This window comes from Bufo bufo, chromosome 1, assembly GCF_905171765.1.
Source record: "Bufo bufo chromosome 1, aBufBuf1.1, whole genome shotgun sequence".
Taxonomy (NCBI): Eukaryota; Metazoa; Chordata; class Amphibia; order Anura; family Bufonidae; genus Bufo; species Bufo bufo.
In genome coordinates, this window is record NC_053389.1 from 562601789 (window position 1) to 562616781 (window position 14993).

Consider the following 14993-nt stretch of genomic DNA (forward strand, 5'->3'; position numbering starts at 1 on the left):
TGAAGTTATTGCATGAAGTCTCGCAAGCAATAACTTTGGCTCATCGGAGCCAATACATTCTAAAACTGTACGGAGTTTCTGCTCCGTACAGTATTAGAACGATGTTTCATCCGAAGTCGATTCGCTCATCCCTACTGATGGCCTATCCTCCGTGGACTTCACGCAGCTTACCAGCACATCCTCGTACATTGTATAGAGGCTTTGCTTCACTTGAATGGGGCTGAGCTGCAACTAGGCCACGTGACAGATGAATGTGTCATCACTTGGCCTAGGAAAAGCTGAGAGAAGGTTGCAAGGCTCACAGGAGTGCCATTGCCTGTTCAAACAGCTGATCATGGGGGTCCCAGGTGTCAGACTCCTACTGATCAGATACTGATGACCTATTCAGGGGATAAGTTATCAGTATAAAAAAATCTCAGAAAACCGCTTTAAAAAACATTATAAATAGATGGCAGAACACAATAAAAGCTTTCTTACTAAAAAACTTGTCAGAATATAATACTGCAGTAACTAAACTGTACAACATTTAATATTTCCCAACTTTTAAGTTTAAAAATAAAATAACACAAACCTGTTCCATGGAGATGCTCTTGTAAATCACTGTCTGATTCCATTCTGGGTTTAAACTCTTTTGCACATATTTTGTTCTTCGTTTGTATTCAGCACTAAGGTATTAAACACAAATGTCACAGTAATTTTATTTTAGCTTTTTAAACGGATTCACATGCAAGCAACTATTGTAAGAGATGCAAGATTGTAAACTTGATTTGAGTTATGGCACTGTTTTGTTTGACTTCTGCAATTTTAGTAAAATTCTACTTTGTACTGTTTAACCACCTCAGCCCCCAGTGCTTAAACACCCTGAAAGACCAGGCCACTTTTTACACTTCTGACCTACACTACTTTCACCGTTTATTGCTCGGTCATGCAACTTACCACCCAAATGAATTTTACCTCCTTTTCTTCTCACTAATAGAGCTTTCATTTGGTGGTATTTCTTTGCTGCTGACATTTTTACTTTTTTTGTTATTAATCGAAATTTAACGATTTTTTTGCAAAAAAATGACATTTTTCACTTTCAGGTGTAAAATTTTGCAAAAAAAACGACATCCATATAGAAATTTTGCTCTACATTTATAGTTCTACATGTCTTTGATAAAAAAAAAATGTTTGGGTAAAAAAAAAATGGTTTGGGTAAAAGTTATAGCGTTTACAAACTATGGTACAAAAATGTGAATTTCCGCTTTTTGAAGCAGCTCTGACTTTCTGAGCACCTGTCATGTTTCCTGAGGTTCTACAATGCCCAGACAGTACAAACACCCCACAAATGACCCCATTTCTGAAAGTAGACACCCTAAGGTATTCACTGATGGGCATAGTGAGTTCATAGAACTTTTTATTTTTTGTCACAAGTTAGCGGAAAATGATGATTTTTTTTTTTTTTTTTTTTCTTACAAAGTCTCATATTCCACTAACTTGTGACAAAAAATAAAAAGTTCTATGAACTCACTATGCCCATCAGCGAATACCTTGGGGTCTCTTCTTTCCAAAATGGGGTCACTTGTGGGGTAGTTATACTGCCCTGGCATTCTAGGGGCCCAAATGTGTGGTAAGGAGTTTGAAATCAAATTCTGTAAAAATTGACCTGTGAAATCCGAAAGGTGCTCTTTGGAATATGGGCCCCTTTGCCCACCTAGGCTGCAAAAAAGTGTCACACATCTGGTATCTCCGTACTCAGGAGAAGGTGGGGAATGTGTTTTGGGGTGTCATTTTATATATACCCATGCTGGGTGAGAGAAATATCTTGGCAAAAGACAACTTTTCCCATTTTTTTATACAAAGTTGGCATTTGACCAAGATATTTATCTCACCCAGCATGGGTATATGTAAAAAGACACCCCAAAACACATTCCTCAACTTCTCCTGAGTACGAAGATACCAGATGTGTGACACTTTTTTGCAGCCTAGGTGGGCAAAGGGGCCCATATTCCAAAGAGCACCTTTCGGATTTCACAGGTCAATTTTTACAGAATTTGATTTCAAACTCCTTACCACACATTTGGGCCCCTAGAATGCCAGGGCAGTATAACTACCCCACAAGTGACCCCATTTTGGAAAGAAGAGACCCCAGGGTATTCGCTGATGGGCATAGTGAGTTCATGGAAGTTTTTATTTTTTGTCACAAGTTAGTGGAATATGAGACTTTGTATGAAAAAAAAAAAAAAAAAAAAAATCATCATTTTCCACTAACTTGTGACAAAAAATAAAAAATTCTAGGAACTAACCATGCCCCTCACGGAATACCTTGGGGTGTCTTCTTTCCAAAATGGGGTCACTTGTGGGGTAGTTATACTGCCCTGGCATTCTAGGGGCCCAAATGTGTGGTAAGGAGTTTGAAATCAAATTCAGTAAAAAATGACCTGTGAAATCCGAAAGGTGCTCTTTGGAATGTGGGCCCCTTTGCCCACCTAGGCTGCAAAAAAGTGTCACACATCTGGTATCTCCGTACTCAGGAGAAGTTGAGGAATGTGTTTTGGGGTGTCTTTTTACATATACCCATGCTGGGTGAGATAAATATCTTGGTCAAATGCCAACTTTGTATAAAAAAATGGGAAAAGTTGTCTTTTGCCAAGATATTTCTCTCACCCAGCATGGGTATATATAAAATGACACCCCAAAACACATTCCCCACCTTCTCCTGAGTACGGAGATACCAGATGTGTGACACTTTTTTGCAGCCTAGGTGGGCAAAGGGGCCCATATTCCAAAGAGCACCTTTCGGATTTCACAGGTCAATTTTTACAGAATTTGATTTCAAACTCCTTACCACACATTTGGGCCCCTAGAATGCCAGGGCAGTATAACTACCCCACAAGTGACCCCATTTTGGAAAGAAGAGACCCCAAGGTATTCGCTGATGGGCATAGTGAGTTCATGGAAGTTTTTATTTTTTGTCACAAGTTAGTGGAATATGAGACTTTGTATGAAAAAAAAAAAAAAAAAAAAAATCATCATTTTCCACTAACTTGTGACAAAAAATAAAAAATTCTAGGAACTCGCCATGCCCCTCACGGAATACCTTGGGGTGTCTTCTTTCCAAAATGGGGTCACTTGTGGGGTAGTTATACTGCCCTGGCATTCTAGGGGCCCAAATGTGTGGTAAGGAGTTTGAAATCAAATTCTGTAAAAATTGACCTGTGAAATCCGAAAGGTGCTCTTTGGAATATGGGCCCCTTTGCCCACCTAGGCTGCAAAAAAGTGTCACACATCTGGTATCTCCGTACTCAGGAGAAGGTGGGGAATGTGTTTTGGGGTGTCATTTTATATATACCCATGCTGGGTGAGAGAAATATCTTGGCAAAAGACAACTTTTCCCATTTTTTTATACAAAGTTGGCATTTGACCAAGATATTTATCTCACCCAGCATGGGTATATGTAAAAAGACACCCCAAAACACATTCCTCAACTTCTCCTGAGTACGGAGATACCAGATGTGTGACACTTTTTTGCAGCCTAGGTGGGCAAAGGGGCCCACATTCCAAAGAGCACCTTTCGGATTTCACAGGTCATTTTTTACTGAATTTGATTTCAAACTCCTTACCACACATTTGGGCCCCTAGAATGCCAGGGCAGTATAACTACCCCACAAGTGACCCCATTTTGGAAAGAAGAGACCCCAAGGTATTCGCTGATGGGCATAGTGAGTTCATGGAAGTTTTTATTTTTTGTCACAAGTTAGTGGAATATGAGACTTTGTATGAAAAAAAAAAAAAAAATCATCATTTTCCACTAACTTGTGACTAAAAATTAAAAATTCTAGGAACTTGCCATGCCCCTCACGGAATACCTTGGGGTGTCTTCTTTCCAAAATGGGGTCACTTGTGGGGTAGTTATACTGCCCTGGCATTTTACAGGGGCCCTAATGTGTGGTAAGTAGGTAAATGACCTGTGAAATCCGAAAGGTGCTCTTTGGAATGTGGGCCCCTTTGCCCACCTAGGCTGCAAAAAAGTGTCACACATCTGGTATCTCCGTACTCAGGAGAAGGTGGGGAATGTGTTTTGGGGTGTCATTTTACATATACCCATGCTGGGTGAGAGAAATATCTTGGCAAAGACAACTTTTCCCATTTTTTTTATACAAAGTTTGCATTTGACCAAGATATTTATCTCACCCAGCATGGGTATATGTAAAAAGACACCCCAAAACACATTCCTCAACTTCTCCTGAGTACGGAGATACCAGATGTGTGACACTTTTTTGCAGCCTAGGTGGGCAAAGGGGCCCAAATTCCTTTTAGCAGGGCATTTTTAGACATTTGGATACCAGACTTCTTCTCACGCTTTGGGGCCCCTAAAATGCCAGGGCAGTATAAATACCCCACATGTGACCCCATTTTGGAAAGAAGACACCCCAAGGTATTCAATGAGGGGCATGGCGAGTTCATTGAAAAAAAAAAATTTTGGCACAAGTTAGCGGAAATTGATTTTTTTGATTTTGTTCTCACAAAGTCTCCCTTTCCGCTAACTTGGGACAAAAATTTCAATCTTTCATGGACTCAATATGCCCCTCAGCGAATACCTTGGGGTGTCTTCTTTCCAAAATGGTGTTATTTGTGGGGTGTTTGTACTGCCCTGGCATTTGAGGGTCTCCGCAATCATTACATGTATGCCCAGCATTAGGAGTTTCTGCTATTCTCCTTATATTGAGCATACGGGTAATGAGATTTTTTTTTTCCGTTCAGCCTCTGGGCTGAAAGAAAAAAATGAACGGCACAGATTTCTTCATTCGCATCGATCAATGTGGATGAAAAAATCTCGGCCAAAAAAAGAAAAAAGGAGGGGAAAGGCGTCTGCCAGGACATAGGAGCTCCGCCCAACATCCATACCCACTTCAGCTCGTATGCCCTGGCAAACCAGATTTCTCCATTCACATCAATCGATGTGGATGAATAAATCATTGCCGGGATTTTTTTTTTTATATATACAAAGTGTTTGCCAAAGTATATGAACACCGCCACCTCCTCAGCTCATATGCCTTGGCAAACATATCTTTTACTGCAGAGGAGAAATCTCGTCTTGCAGCGCCGCATACACCGACTTGCGTGTAATCTGACAGCAGCGCAATGCTTCTGTCCGAATGCACATCAGTGCTGCAGCTGGTCGATCGGATGGTCCACCTGGAAGGTAAAAAAAACAAAACAAAAAAGAAAAAACCAGGCCGCAAAGCAATAACTTTATTAACTTTAGAACAGAACATATTAACTTTTTTAAACTTTTTTTAACTTTTTTACTTACCGGTAATTTTTTTTTTGTTTTTTTTTTTTTACCTTTATAGAACAAACCTCTCCTTCCCCATGGGACAATGTGCAAAGCGCAAATCGCCCAAAGATGTGGCGAAGTACGTTATGCACTTTATCCCAGGTGAAAGGAGAGGTTTGCAGCAGCTGTGAGAGAAAGGGCCCTAATAGCCCTGTGTGCCTGTCCTGGTGAGATGTGATCCCTATGCTAGGTGTACCTGTGTGTGGTACTTCCGGAAACACTCTCCTAAGCATAGGGCAGGGTGGTCCGGACAGTCAGGACAGAAATAGCGGGTGTCACGCCTTATTCCACTCCTGCTACAGACACGACATTTTTTTCGGGGTGGCGGTTGGGTTGAGGTACCAGGAACGACACTGGGGAAATGTCGCTCGTGTAGACGGCTAACTACACTGGTGGATGGGGCCACGGAACCTCCTGGGTAAAGGAGGTTCTCGATGATCTCTTCCTGGAATTTGAGGAAGGATCGTGTTCTCCCAGCCTTACTGTAGAGAACAAAACTATTGTAGAGCGCCAATTGAATTAAATATACAGACACCTTCTTATACCAGCGTCTGGTTCTGCGGGAAACTAAATAGGGAGCCAACATCTGGTCATTGAAGTCCACCCCTCCCATGAGCGCATTATAGTCGTGGACTGAGAGGGGCTTTTCAATGACACGGGTTGCCCTTTGAATTTGTATTGTCGTGTCTGCGTGAATGGAGGAGAGCATGTAAACGTCACGCTTGTCTCTCCATTTCACCGCGAGCAGTTCTTCGTTACACAAGGCAGCCCTCTCCCCCCTTGCAAGACGGGTGGTTACAAGCTGTTGGGGGAAGCCCACGCGACTAGTTTGCGCGGTGCCACAGGCGCAAATCCGTTCTAGAAACAAATGCCTAAAGAGGGCCACACTTGTGTAAAAATTGTCCACATAAAGATGGTACCCCTTGCCGAATAAGGGTGACACCAAGTCCCAGACTGTCTTCCCACTGCTCCCCAGGTAGTCAGGGCAACCGACCGGCTCCAGGGTCTGATCTTTTCCCTCATAGATCCGAAATTTGTGGGTATAGCCTGTGGCCCTTTCACAGAGCTTATACAATTTGACCCCATACCGGGCACGCTTGCTTGGGATGTACTGTTTGAAGCCAAGGCGCCCGGTAAAATGTATTAGGGACTCGTCTACGCAGATGTTTTGCTCAGGGGTATACAAATCTGCAAATTTCTGGTTGAAATGGTCTATGAGGGGCCGAATTTTGTGGAGCCGGTCAAAAGCTGGGTGGCCTCTGGGACGGGAGGTGGTGTTGTCGCTAAAGTGCAGGAAACGCAGGATGGCCTCAAATCGTGTCCTGGACATAGCAGCAGAGAACATGGGCATGTGATGAATTGGGTGCGTTGACCAATATGACCGCAATTCATGCTTTTTTGTCAGGCCCATGTTGAGGAGAAGGCCCAGAAAAATTTTAAGTTCGGAAACTTGGACTGGTTTCCACCGGAAAGGCTGGGCATAAAAGCTTCCCGGGTTTGCGGTTATAAATTGTGTGGCATATTGGTTGGTCTCTGCCACGACTAAGTCCAAGAGCTCCGCAGTCAAGAACAGCTCAAAAAATCCCAGGGCCGTACTGATCTGAGCCGTCTCAACCCGAACTCCAGACTGGGCGGTGAAAGGGGGAACTACTGGTGCGGCTGAAGTTGGTGACTGCCAATCAGGGTTTGCCAGCACCTCAGGGATTCTAGGGGCTCTACGGGCCTGTCTGTGCGGTGGCTGCGACGGGGTAACTAGTGCACGTGCCACCGTACCAGCTTCAACTGCCCTTCTGGTGCTCGCTACTTCACCATGTTGTACGGCAGTGCTGGTACTAGGTCCAGGAAGGGCTGCGCTGCTGGTGTATGCCTCACCACGTGATCCGGCAGCGACAGCCCCACTCTGCTGCTCTTGAAGCGGATCCTGCATAACCTGTGGTCTAGCGACACGGGGCCGGGTACGCCTGGTGCTGCCAGGGACCTCAACCTCCTCGTCCGAACTTTGGGTCAGAGAGCCACTGCTTTCTACAGGTTCATATTCTGACCCGCTAGATTCATCAGATGAGGGTTCCCACTCCTCATCCGACTGGGTCAGAATCCTGTAGGCCTCTTCAGAAGAATACCCCCTGTTTGACATTTGGACTACTAAATTTAGGGGTATTCCCTGAGACTACCCAAGAAAAAAAGCAAGCCTGTCTTACAAAGGGGAGGCTAGCGAAGTACCGGAGGCCGCTGCGGTTGATAAAAAATATCAAAACTGATTTTTTTATCGCCGCAGAGCGTGTAAAGTGAATGTGCAGTGATCAAAAAAAAAAATTTTTTTGTCACTGCGGTGGGGCGGGCGTGGGTGAACGCACGTGTGGGCGACCGATCAGGCCTGATCGGGCAAACACTGCGTTTTGGGTGGAGGGCGAACTAAAGTGACACTAATACTATTATAGATCTGACCGTGATCAGTTTTGAACACTTACAGATACTATAAAAGTACAAATGCTGATTAGCGATACGCTAAACAGCAAATAAAAGTGACTGCGGTGCGGTGGGGTGGGCGCTAACTGACGCTAACTACCTAACCAAGGGGCCTAAACTATCCCTAAAACCTAACAGCCAATACTAGTGAAAAAAAAAAGTGTCAGTTTACACTGATCACTTTTTGTCTTTCACTAAGTGATTGACAGGGGGCGATCAAGGGGTTAATTTGGATGATGGGGGTGATGGATGGTGATCAGGGGCTAAGGGCAGTGTTTGGTGTGTACTCACAGTGATGTCTGCTTCTCTGCTGGATCCAACCGACGAAAAGGACCAGCAGAGAAGCAGAGAAGCCATATAACAGATCATATTTACTAATATGATCTGTTATCTGGCTTGTGATTCGATTTTTTAAAAATCAGCAACCTGCCAGCGACGATCATTGGCTGGCAGGTTGCTGATGAAATACTCCTCTAACTTTTGCCGGCCCGCGATGCGCATGCGCGGGCCGGCTGTGACCGAAATCTCGCGTCTCGCGAGATGACGCGCCGGCGCGTCCAGGAGGAATGAATCAACCACCTCCAGGACGCGTCTGTGCGTACAGCGGTCCGGAGGTGGTTAATAAGATTTGCATTGCTGTTTTGAAGAGAGACTCCTGTGTTAAGAGAAATCCCTGTGTTAAAGCAACATTTTCATTGCACAGGCACTGATCACTAATCTATGATTCTCACTAGAGATGAGCGAATCGAAGATGACAAAGTGGAATTTGTTTGGAAATTCAGGAAAAATGTTATTCGTAACGAATGCGAATTTCCTCATGCTTCATGGTAACGAATCGCCTTTTTCCTAAAATGGTGGCTACACTTGTTAGGACTGAGGACATGGGGCAAGGAACTCTGGGAAGGCTTGGGTCACCCAGATTGACATGCCTGCATGCAGCCAATCAGCAGTCAGCCAGCCAGCCCTGTGATGTCACAGCCCTATAAATATGGCAGCCATTTTAGATTCTGCCATTTTCCAGCGTTCAGAGTGCAGGGACAGACATGTGAAGACGCTAGGAACAGCAATTGGAAAAACCTCATTGTGAAAAAAAAAAAGACTGAAAAAATGATTGATAAGTGCAGGGAAAAGATAGGGAGCAATAATTTCACAGCATCTTAGTGCAGGGAGAGACATCAGAAGGTGCTAGAGACATTGATAGGAAAGCGATTTACAAATGCAGGGAAAGATTATTTGGGGATCCAAATAGCCATTTGACAGCTCTGTCATTCCAGCTATCTGTTATTGGGCTGCAAGTGCTATGTTGAAAAGCCTTCAGTGGCTTATATCTTAGTATCTTTAATCAGTATTACAAGAAAAATATATACGCATTTCACTTCTGCAGTTATTCCTGGTCAAAGTGTATAGGGTCGTATTCCAGTGCAAAAAAAAATATATATTCTCAGTGCATTTCTGCAGTTAATTCTGGTCAAAGCGTATAGTGGCCTATTTCAGTCCAACAAGATAAATATATTCTCAGTTTACTTCTGCAGTTATTTCTGTTAAAAGTGTATAGGGGCGTATTACAGTAAAAAAAAGAAAAATATATACGCACTGCTCTGTTGCAGTTATATCTGGTGAAAGCATATAGGGTCGTATTTCAGTAATACAAGAAAAATATATACGCACTTCACTGGTGCACTAATTTGTGGCAAAAGCGTTCAGTGGCCTATTTCATTATAGAAAGAAAAAAATATACGCACTTCACTGGTGCATTTATTTGTGGCAAACAGGTTTAGTGGCCTATTTCAGTACAGAAAGAAAAAAATATATGCACTTCACTGGTGCATTAATTTCTGCTGAAAGCGTTTATTGGCCTATTTCAGTACAAAAATAAAAATATATTCTCAGTTCACGTCGGCGGTTTATATGTGTTGAAAACATGGCTGTGAGTCAGCAGGGTAGCAGCAGTGGGAGTTCGGTATCCAAACGTGCCCGGGGTAGAGCACCTGCTTCGCAGCAGCCTACCTACCCGGGAAGTAATGGTGCAGGGGTTCACGGAAGTAGCAGCAGTATCAGTCAGTCAGCGCGGCGGTTATATGTGGTAAAATCTTTATTGAAGTATTTCGGTCGAAAAACAAAATGTATTCAGCGGTCAGCTCTGCGATTATATGCGGTAAAATCTCCATGATATATAGACAATAAATCTGCAGTGTGGGGGCCCCATGTGGCTTCTACACACTTTTAAAATCATCCTTCAGCAGAGCGAATAGATGCCGGATGACCGGGACGCTCCATGACCTTCCCAGGAGCTGCTGTTGGGAGCAGCGGTTCATTTCTGCGAAGTCTGCATAGTGCGGGGGGAATCCGAACACCCTCTCCCTCTCCGTGCTCTGTTATATGTGGTAAAATCTTTATTGACGTATTTTGGTCGTAGTTATATGTGGTAAAACATTTTGAGACGAATTTTGGTGGAAAAACTAATCTTATTCAGCGCTGTACTTATATGCAGTAAAATCTTTATTGATGTATTTCGGTGGAAAAACAAATTGTATTCAGCGTTCAGCGCTGCAGTTATATGTGGTAAAATCTTTTGTGATGTATTTTGGCGGAAAAACAAATCATATTCAGCGCTGTACTTATATGTAGAGTTGAGCGAACCCGAACTGTAAAGTTCGGGTTCGTACCGAACCTTTGGGTTTTCGGCACCCGGACCCGAACATTTACGTAAAAGTTCGGGTTCGGTGTTGGGTGATTTTTATGCCACTTTTTGAAAGGCTGCAAAGCAGCCAATCAACAAGCGTCATACTACTTGCCCCAAAAGGCCATCACACCCATGCCTACTATTGGCATGGCTGTGATTGGCCAACTGCAGCATGTGACCCAGCCTCTATTTAAGCTGGAGTCATGTAGCGCCGCCAGTCACTCTGCTCGGATTAGTGTAGGGAGAGGCTGCAGCTGCTGTGAGGGAGAGATCAGGGAGAAATCTCATCAAGAACTGGTTTATGTACTCAGCGATCTACAGAAAAAATGTTTTGTGGGTGCAGTGCACAATTTTTTTAAGCCTGCCCTGAGCCAACTACTGCTGAAAACGATTTTTTTTTTCTTCAGTTAGTCAATATCAATACATGATCGGCAGCCATTTTATGCAATGATAGTGCACCAGCATAGGCTATCTGTGAGTCCATAAATACAGCTTTGGCATACTGGGGTGAAAACACTGTCTCATTTAGGACAGAAATACAGCTTTTTGGTTACTGGGGTGAAAAAACCCTCTAATATACTGCACATCTGTGATTACACATGCATAAGTCACTGTCACATTTAGGCCATAAATACAGCTTTGGCATACTGGGGTGAAAAAAGCCTCTAATATACTGCACATCTGTGATTACACGTGCATAAGTCACTATCACATTTAGGACAGAAATACTGTTTTTTGGTTACTGGGGTGAAAAAACCCTCTAATATACTGCACATCTGTGATTACACGTGCATAAGTCACTGTCACATTTTGGACAGAAATACAGCTTTTTGGTTAGGGTGAAAAAACCCTCTAATATACTGCACAGCTGTGATTACACGTGCATAAGTCACTGTCACATTTAGGCCATAAAAACGGCTTTGGCATACTGGGGTGAAAAAAGCCTCTAATATACTGCACAGCTGTGATTACACGTGCATAAGTCACTGTCACATTTAGGACAGAAATATAGCTTTTTGGTTACTGGGGTGAAAAAGACGTGCATAAGTGAGTGTCAAATTTAGGCCACAAATACCGCTGTCATATAGAGTTAAAAAAATAATAGAGTGCAATACCCTACATCAGGGTTTATATTGGCGGTTAATTATTTTTAACATACTTAACCACTTTTTACTTTGCTTTGTGAACGCTAACTATGAGGCAAACATCTAATAAGGGACGCGGTCATGGTCGTGGTGGTGATGTTGGTGGAGCCTCTGGTGCAGGAAGAGGACGTGGCCATTCTGCCACAGCTACATGTCCTACTGAACCTACTACCTCAGGTCCCAGTAGCCGCCAGAATCTACAGCGATATTTGGTCGGGCCTAATGCCGTTCTAAGGATGGTAAGGCCTGAGCAAGTACAGGCGCTAGTCAATTGGGTGGCCGACAGTGGATCCAGCACGATCACATTATCTCCCACCCAGTCTTCTGCAGAAAGCGCACAGGTGGCGCCTGAAACCCATGCCCATCAGTCTGTCACATCACCCCCGTGCATATCGGGGAACCTGTCTGAGCCTCAAGTAATGTAGCAGTTTCTTATGCTGTTTGAAGACTCTGCTGGCAGGGTTTCCCAAGGGCATCCACCTAGCCCTTCCCCAGGGGTGGAAGACATAGAATGCACTGACGCACAACCACTTATGTTTCCTGATGAGGACATGGGAATACCACCTCAGCACGTCTCTGATGATGACGAAACACAGGTGCCAACTGCTGCGTCTTTCTGCAGTGTGCAGACCGAAAAGGAGGTCAGGGAGGAAGACTGGGTGGAAGACGATGCAGGGGATGATGAGGTCCTAGACCCCACAGGGAATGAAGGTCGTGCCACTGACTTTCAGAGTTCGGAGGAAGATCCAGTGGTGAGACCAAGCCAACAGCTTAGCAAAAGCGGGAGCAGGGTGCAAAAGCAGAGCAGCCGTCGCCAAAACAGTTCGCCTGCTACTGGCCACCGTCAACAGGGACCGAGCACACCAAAGGCAGCTTCAAGGAGTTCCCTCGCATGGCACTTCTTCACACAATGTGCTGACGACAAGACGCGAGTGGTTTGCACGCTGTGTCATCAGAGCCTGAAGCGAGGCATTAACGTTCTCAACCTTAGCACAACCTGCATGACCAGGCATCTACATGCGAGACACGGGCTGCAGTGGAGTAAGCACCTTCAAAACTAAGAAAGGGCTCAGGCCCCTCCTGCTCCCTCTTCTGCTGCTGCTTCGGCCTCTTCCTCCGCCTCTGGAGGAACATTGGCACCTGCCGCCCAGCAAACAGAGGATGTGCCACCAACAACACCACCATGTCACACGGAAGCGTTCAGCTCTCCATCTCACAAACCTTTGAGAGAAAGCGTAAATTCCCACCTAGCCACCCTTGATCCCTTGCCCTGAATGCCAGCATTTCTAAACTGATGGCCTTTGAAATGCTGTCATTCCCTGCACAACCAAGTATCGGATAAAATCAAGTGTGCACTGCGCAACACCATCTGTGGCAAGGTCCACATAACTACAGATACAGTGGACCAGTAAGCACGGCCAGGGACGCTATATGTCCCTAACTGCACACTGGGTAAATGTAGTGGCGGCTGAGCCCCAGGCGGAGAGCTGTCCTTCCGCCGTCAAGGATCGCAGGGCATCATTCTTTGCCTCCTGTTGCCTTCTCTTCCTACTCGGCTTCCTCCTCCTCCTCTTCTACCACCTCCTTATCCGGTCAGCGACAGACCTTCACCACCAACTTCAGCACAGCCAGGGGTAAACGTCAGCAGGCCATTATGAAACTGATGTGTTTGGGGGACAGGCCCCACACCGCGCAGGAGTTGTAGAGGGGTATAGAATAACAGACCGACGAGTGGTTGCTGCCTGTGGGCCTCAAGCCCGGCCTGGTGGTGTGCAATAATGGGCGAAATCTCGTTGCAGCTCTGGGACTAGCCGGTTTGACGCACATCCCTTGCCTGGTGCATGTGCTGAATTTGGTGGTGCAGAAATTCATTCACAACTACCCTGACATGTCTCAGCTGCTGCATAAAGTGTGGGCCGTCTGTGCGCGCTTCCGGTGTTCTCATCCTGCCGCCGCTCGGCTGTCTGCTCTACAGCGTAACTTCGGCCTTCCCGCTCACCGCCTCATATGCGATGTGCCCACCATGTGGAACTCCACCTTGCACATGCTGGAGAGACTGTGCGTGCAGCAGCAGGCCATAGTGGAGTTTCAGCTGCAGCACGCACGAGTGAGTCGCACTGCGGAACAGCACCACTTCACCACCAATGACTGGGCCTCCATGCGAGACCTGTGTGCCCTGTTGCGCTGTTTCGAGTACTCCACCAACATGGCCAGTGGCGATGACGCCATTATCAGCGTTACAATACTAATTCTATGTCTCCTTGAGAAAACAGTTAGAGCGATGATGGAAGAGGATGTGGCCCAGGACGAAGAGGAGGAAGAGGGGTCATCTCTAACACTTTCAGGCCAGTCTTTTAGAAGTGGCTCAGAAAGAGGATTTTTGCAACAGCAGAGGCCAGGTACAAACTTGGCCCCACAGGGCCCACTACTGGAGGACAAGGAGGAGGAGGATGGGGATGAAGCATGTTCATAGCGTGGTGGTATCCAACGCAGCTCAAGCCCATCACTGGTGCGTGGCTGGGGGGATACGGAGGACGCAGACTATACGCCTCCCACAGAGGACAGCTTGTCCTTACCTCTGGGCAGCCTGGCACACATGAGCGACTACATGCTGCAGTGCCTGCGCAATGACTGCAGAGTTGCCCACATTTTAGCGTGTGCTGACTACTGGATGGCCACCCTGCTGGATCCCCGTTACAAAGACAATGTGCCGTCCTTAATTCCCTCACTGGAGCGTGATCGGAAGATGCGCGACTACAGGCGCACGCTGGTACACGCGTTCCTGAGAGCATTCCCGACTGACGCTGGGGGACAAGTGGAAGCACAAGGCGAAGGGAGGGGAGGAGGAAGAGGTCGCCAACGCAGCTGTGTCAGCGCCAGCACCTCAGAAGGCAGGGTTAGCATGGCCGACATGTGGAAAAGCTTTGTCACCTCGCTGCAACAACCGGCCCCAACTGCTGATATGGAGCCTGTTAGCAGGAGGCAGCATTTGAACAACATAGTGGAACAGTACCTGTGCACACGACTACACGTACTGACTGATGGTTCTGCCCCATTCAACTTCTGGGTCTCCAAATTGTCCACATGGCCAGAGCTTGCCCTGTATGCCTTGGAGGTGCTGGCCTGCCCTGCAGACAGTGTACTCTCTGGGAACGTGTATTTAGCACGGCAGGAGGCGTCATTACAGACAGACGCAGACGCCTGTCCACAGCCAACGCAGACAACCTCACGTTCATTAAAATGAACCAGGCTTGGATCTGTGGCGAAACCAACCTCGCCACTGGGTTTTGGAGGGGCCTGGCTACCAGCCTCTTGCTCCAGGATTATGGGCCCTCTCATCAGCCAGGCTTCCTTTGTTCACAAAGGACTTGTACTAACT

At 45.9% G+C, this 14993-nt stretch overlaps 1 protein-coding gene across 1 annotated transcript in view; it reads right to left on the reverse strand.

The window, feature by feature from the left end:
- PCLO (piccolo presynaptic cytomatrix protein) overlaps positions 1-14993 on the reverse strand; it is a 193708-nt gene that overhangs the window by 59275 nt on the left and 119440 nt on the right. The window contains exon 16 of the mRNA XM_040414091.1: positions 572-665. Within this exon, the coding sequence (XP_040270025.1) occupies positions 572-665 (94 nt within the window). The remainder of the gene's footprint in view (positions 1-571; positions 666-14993) is intronic.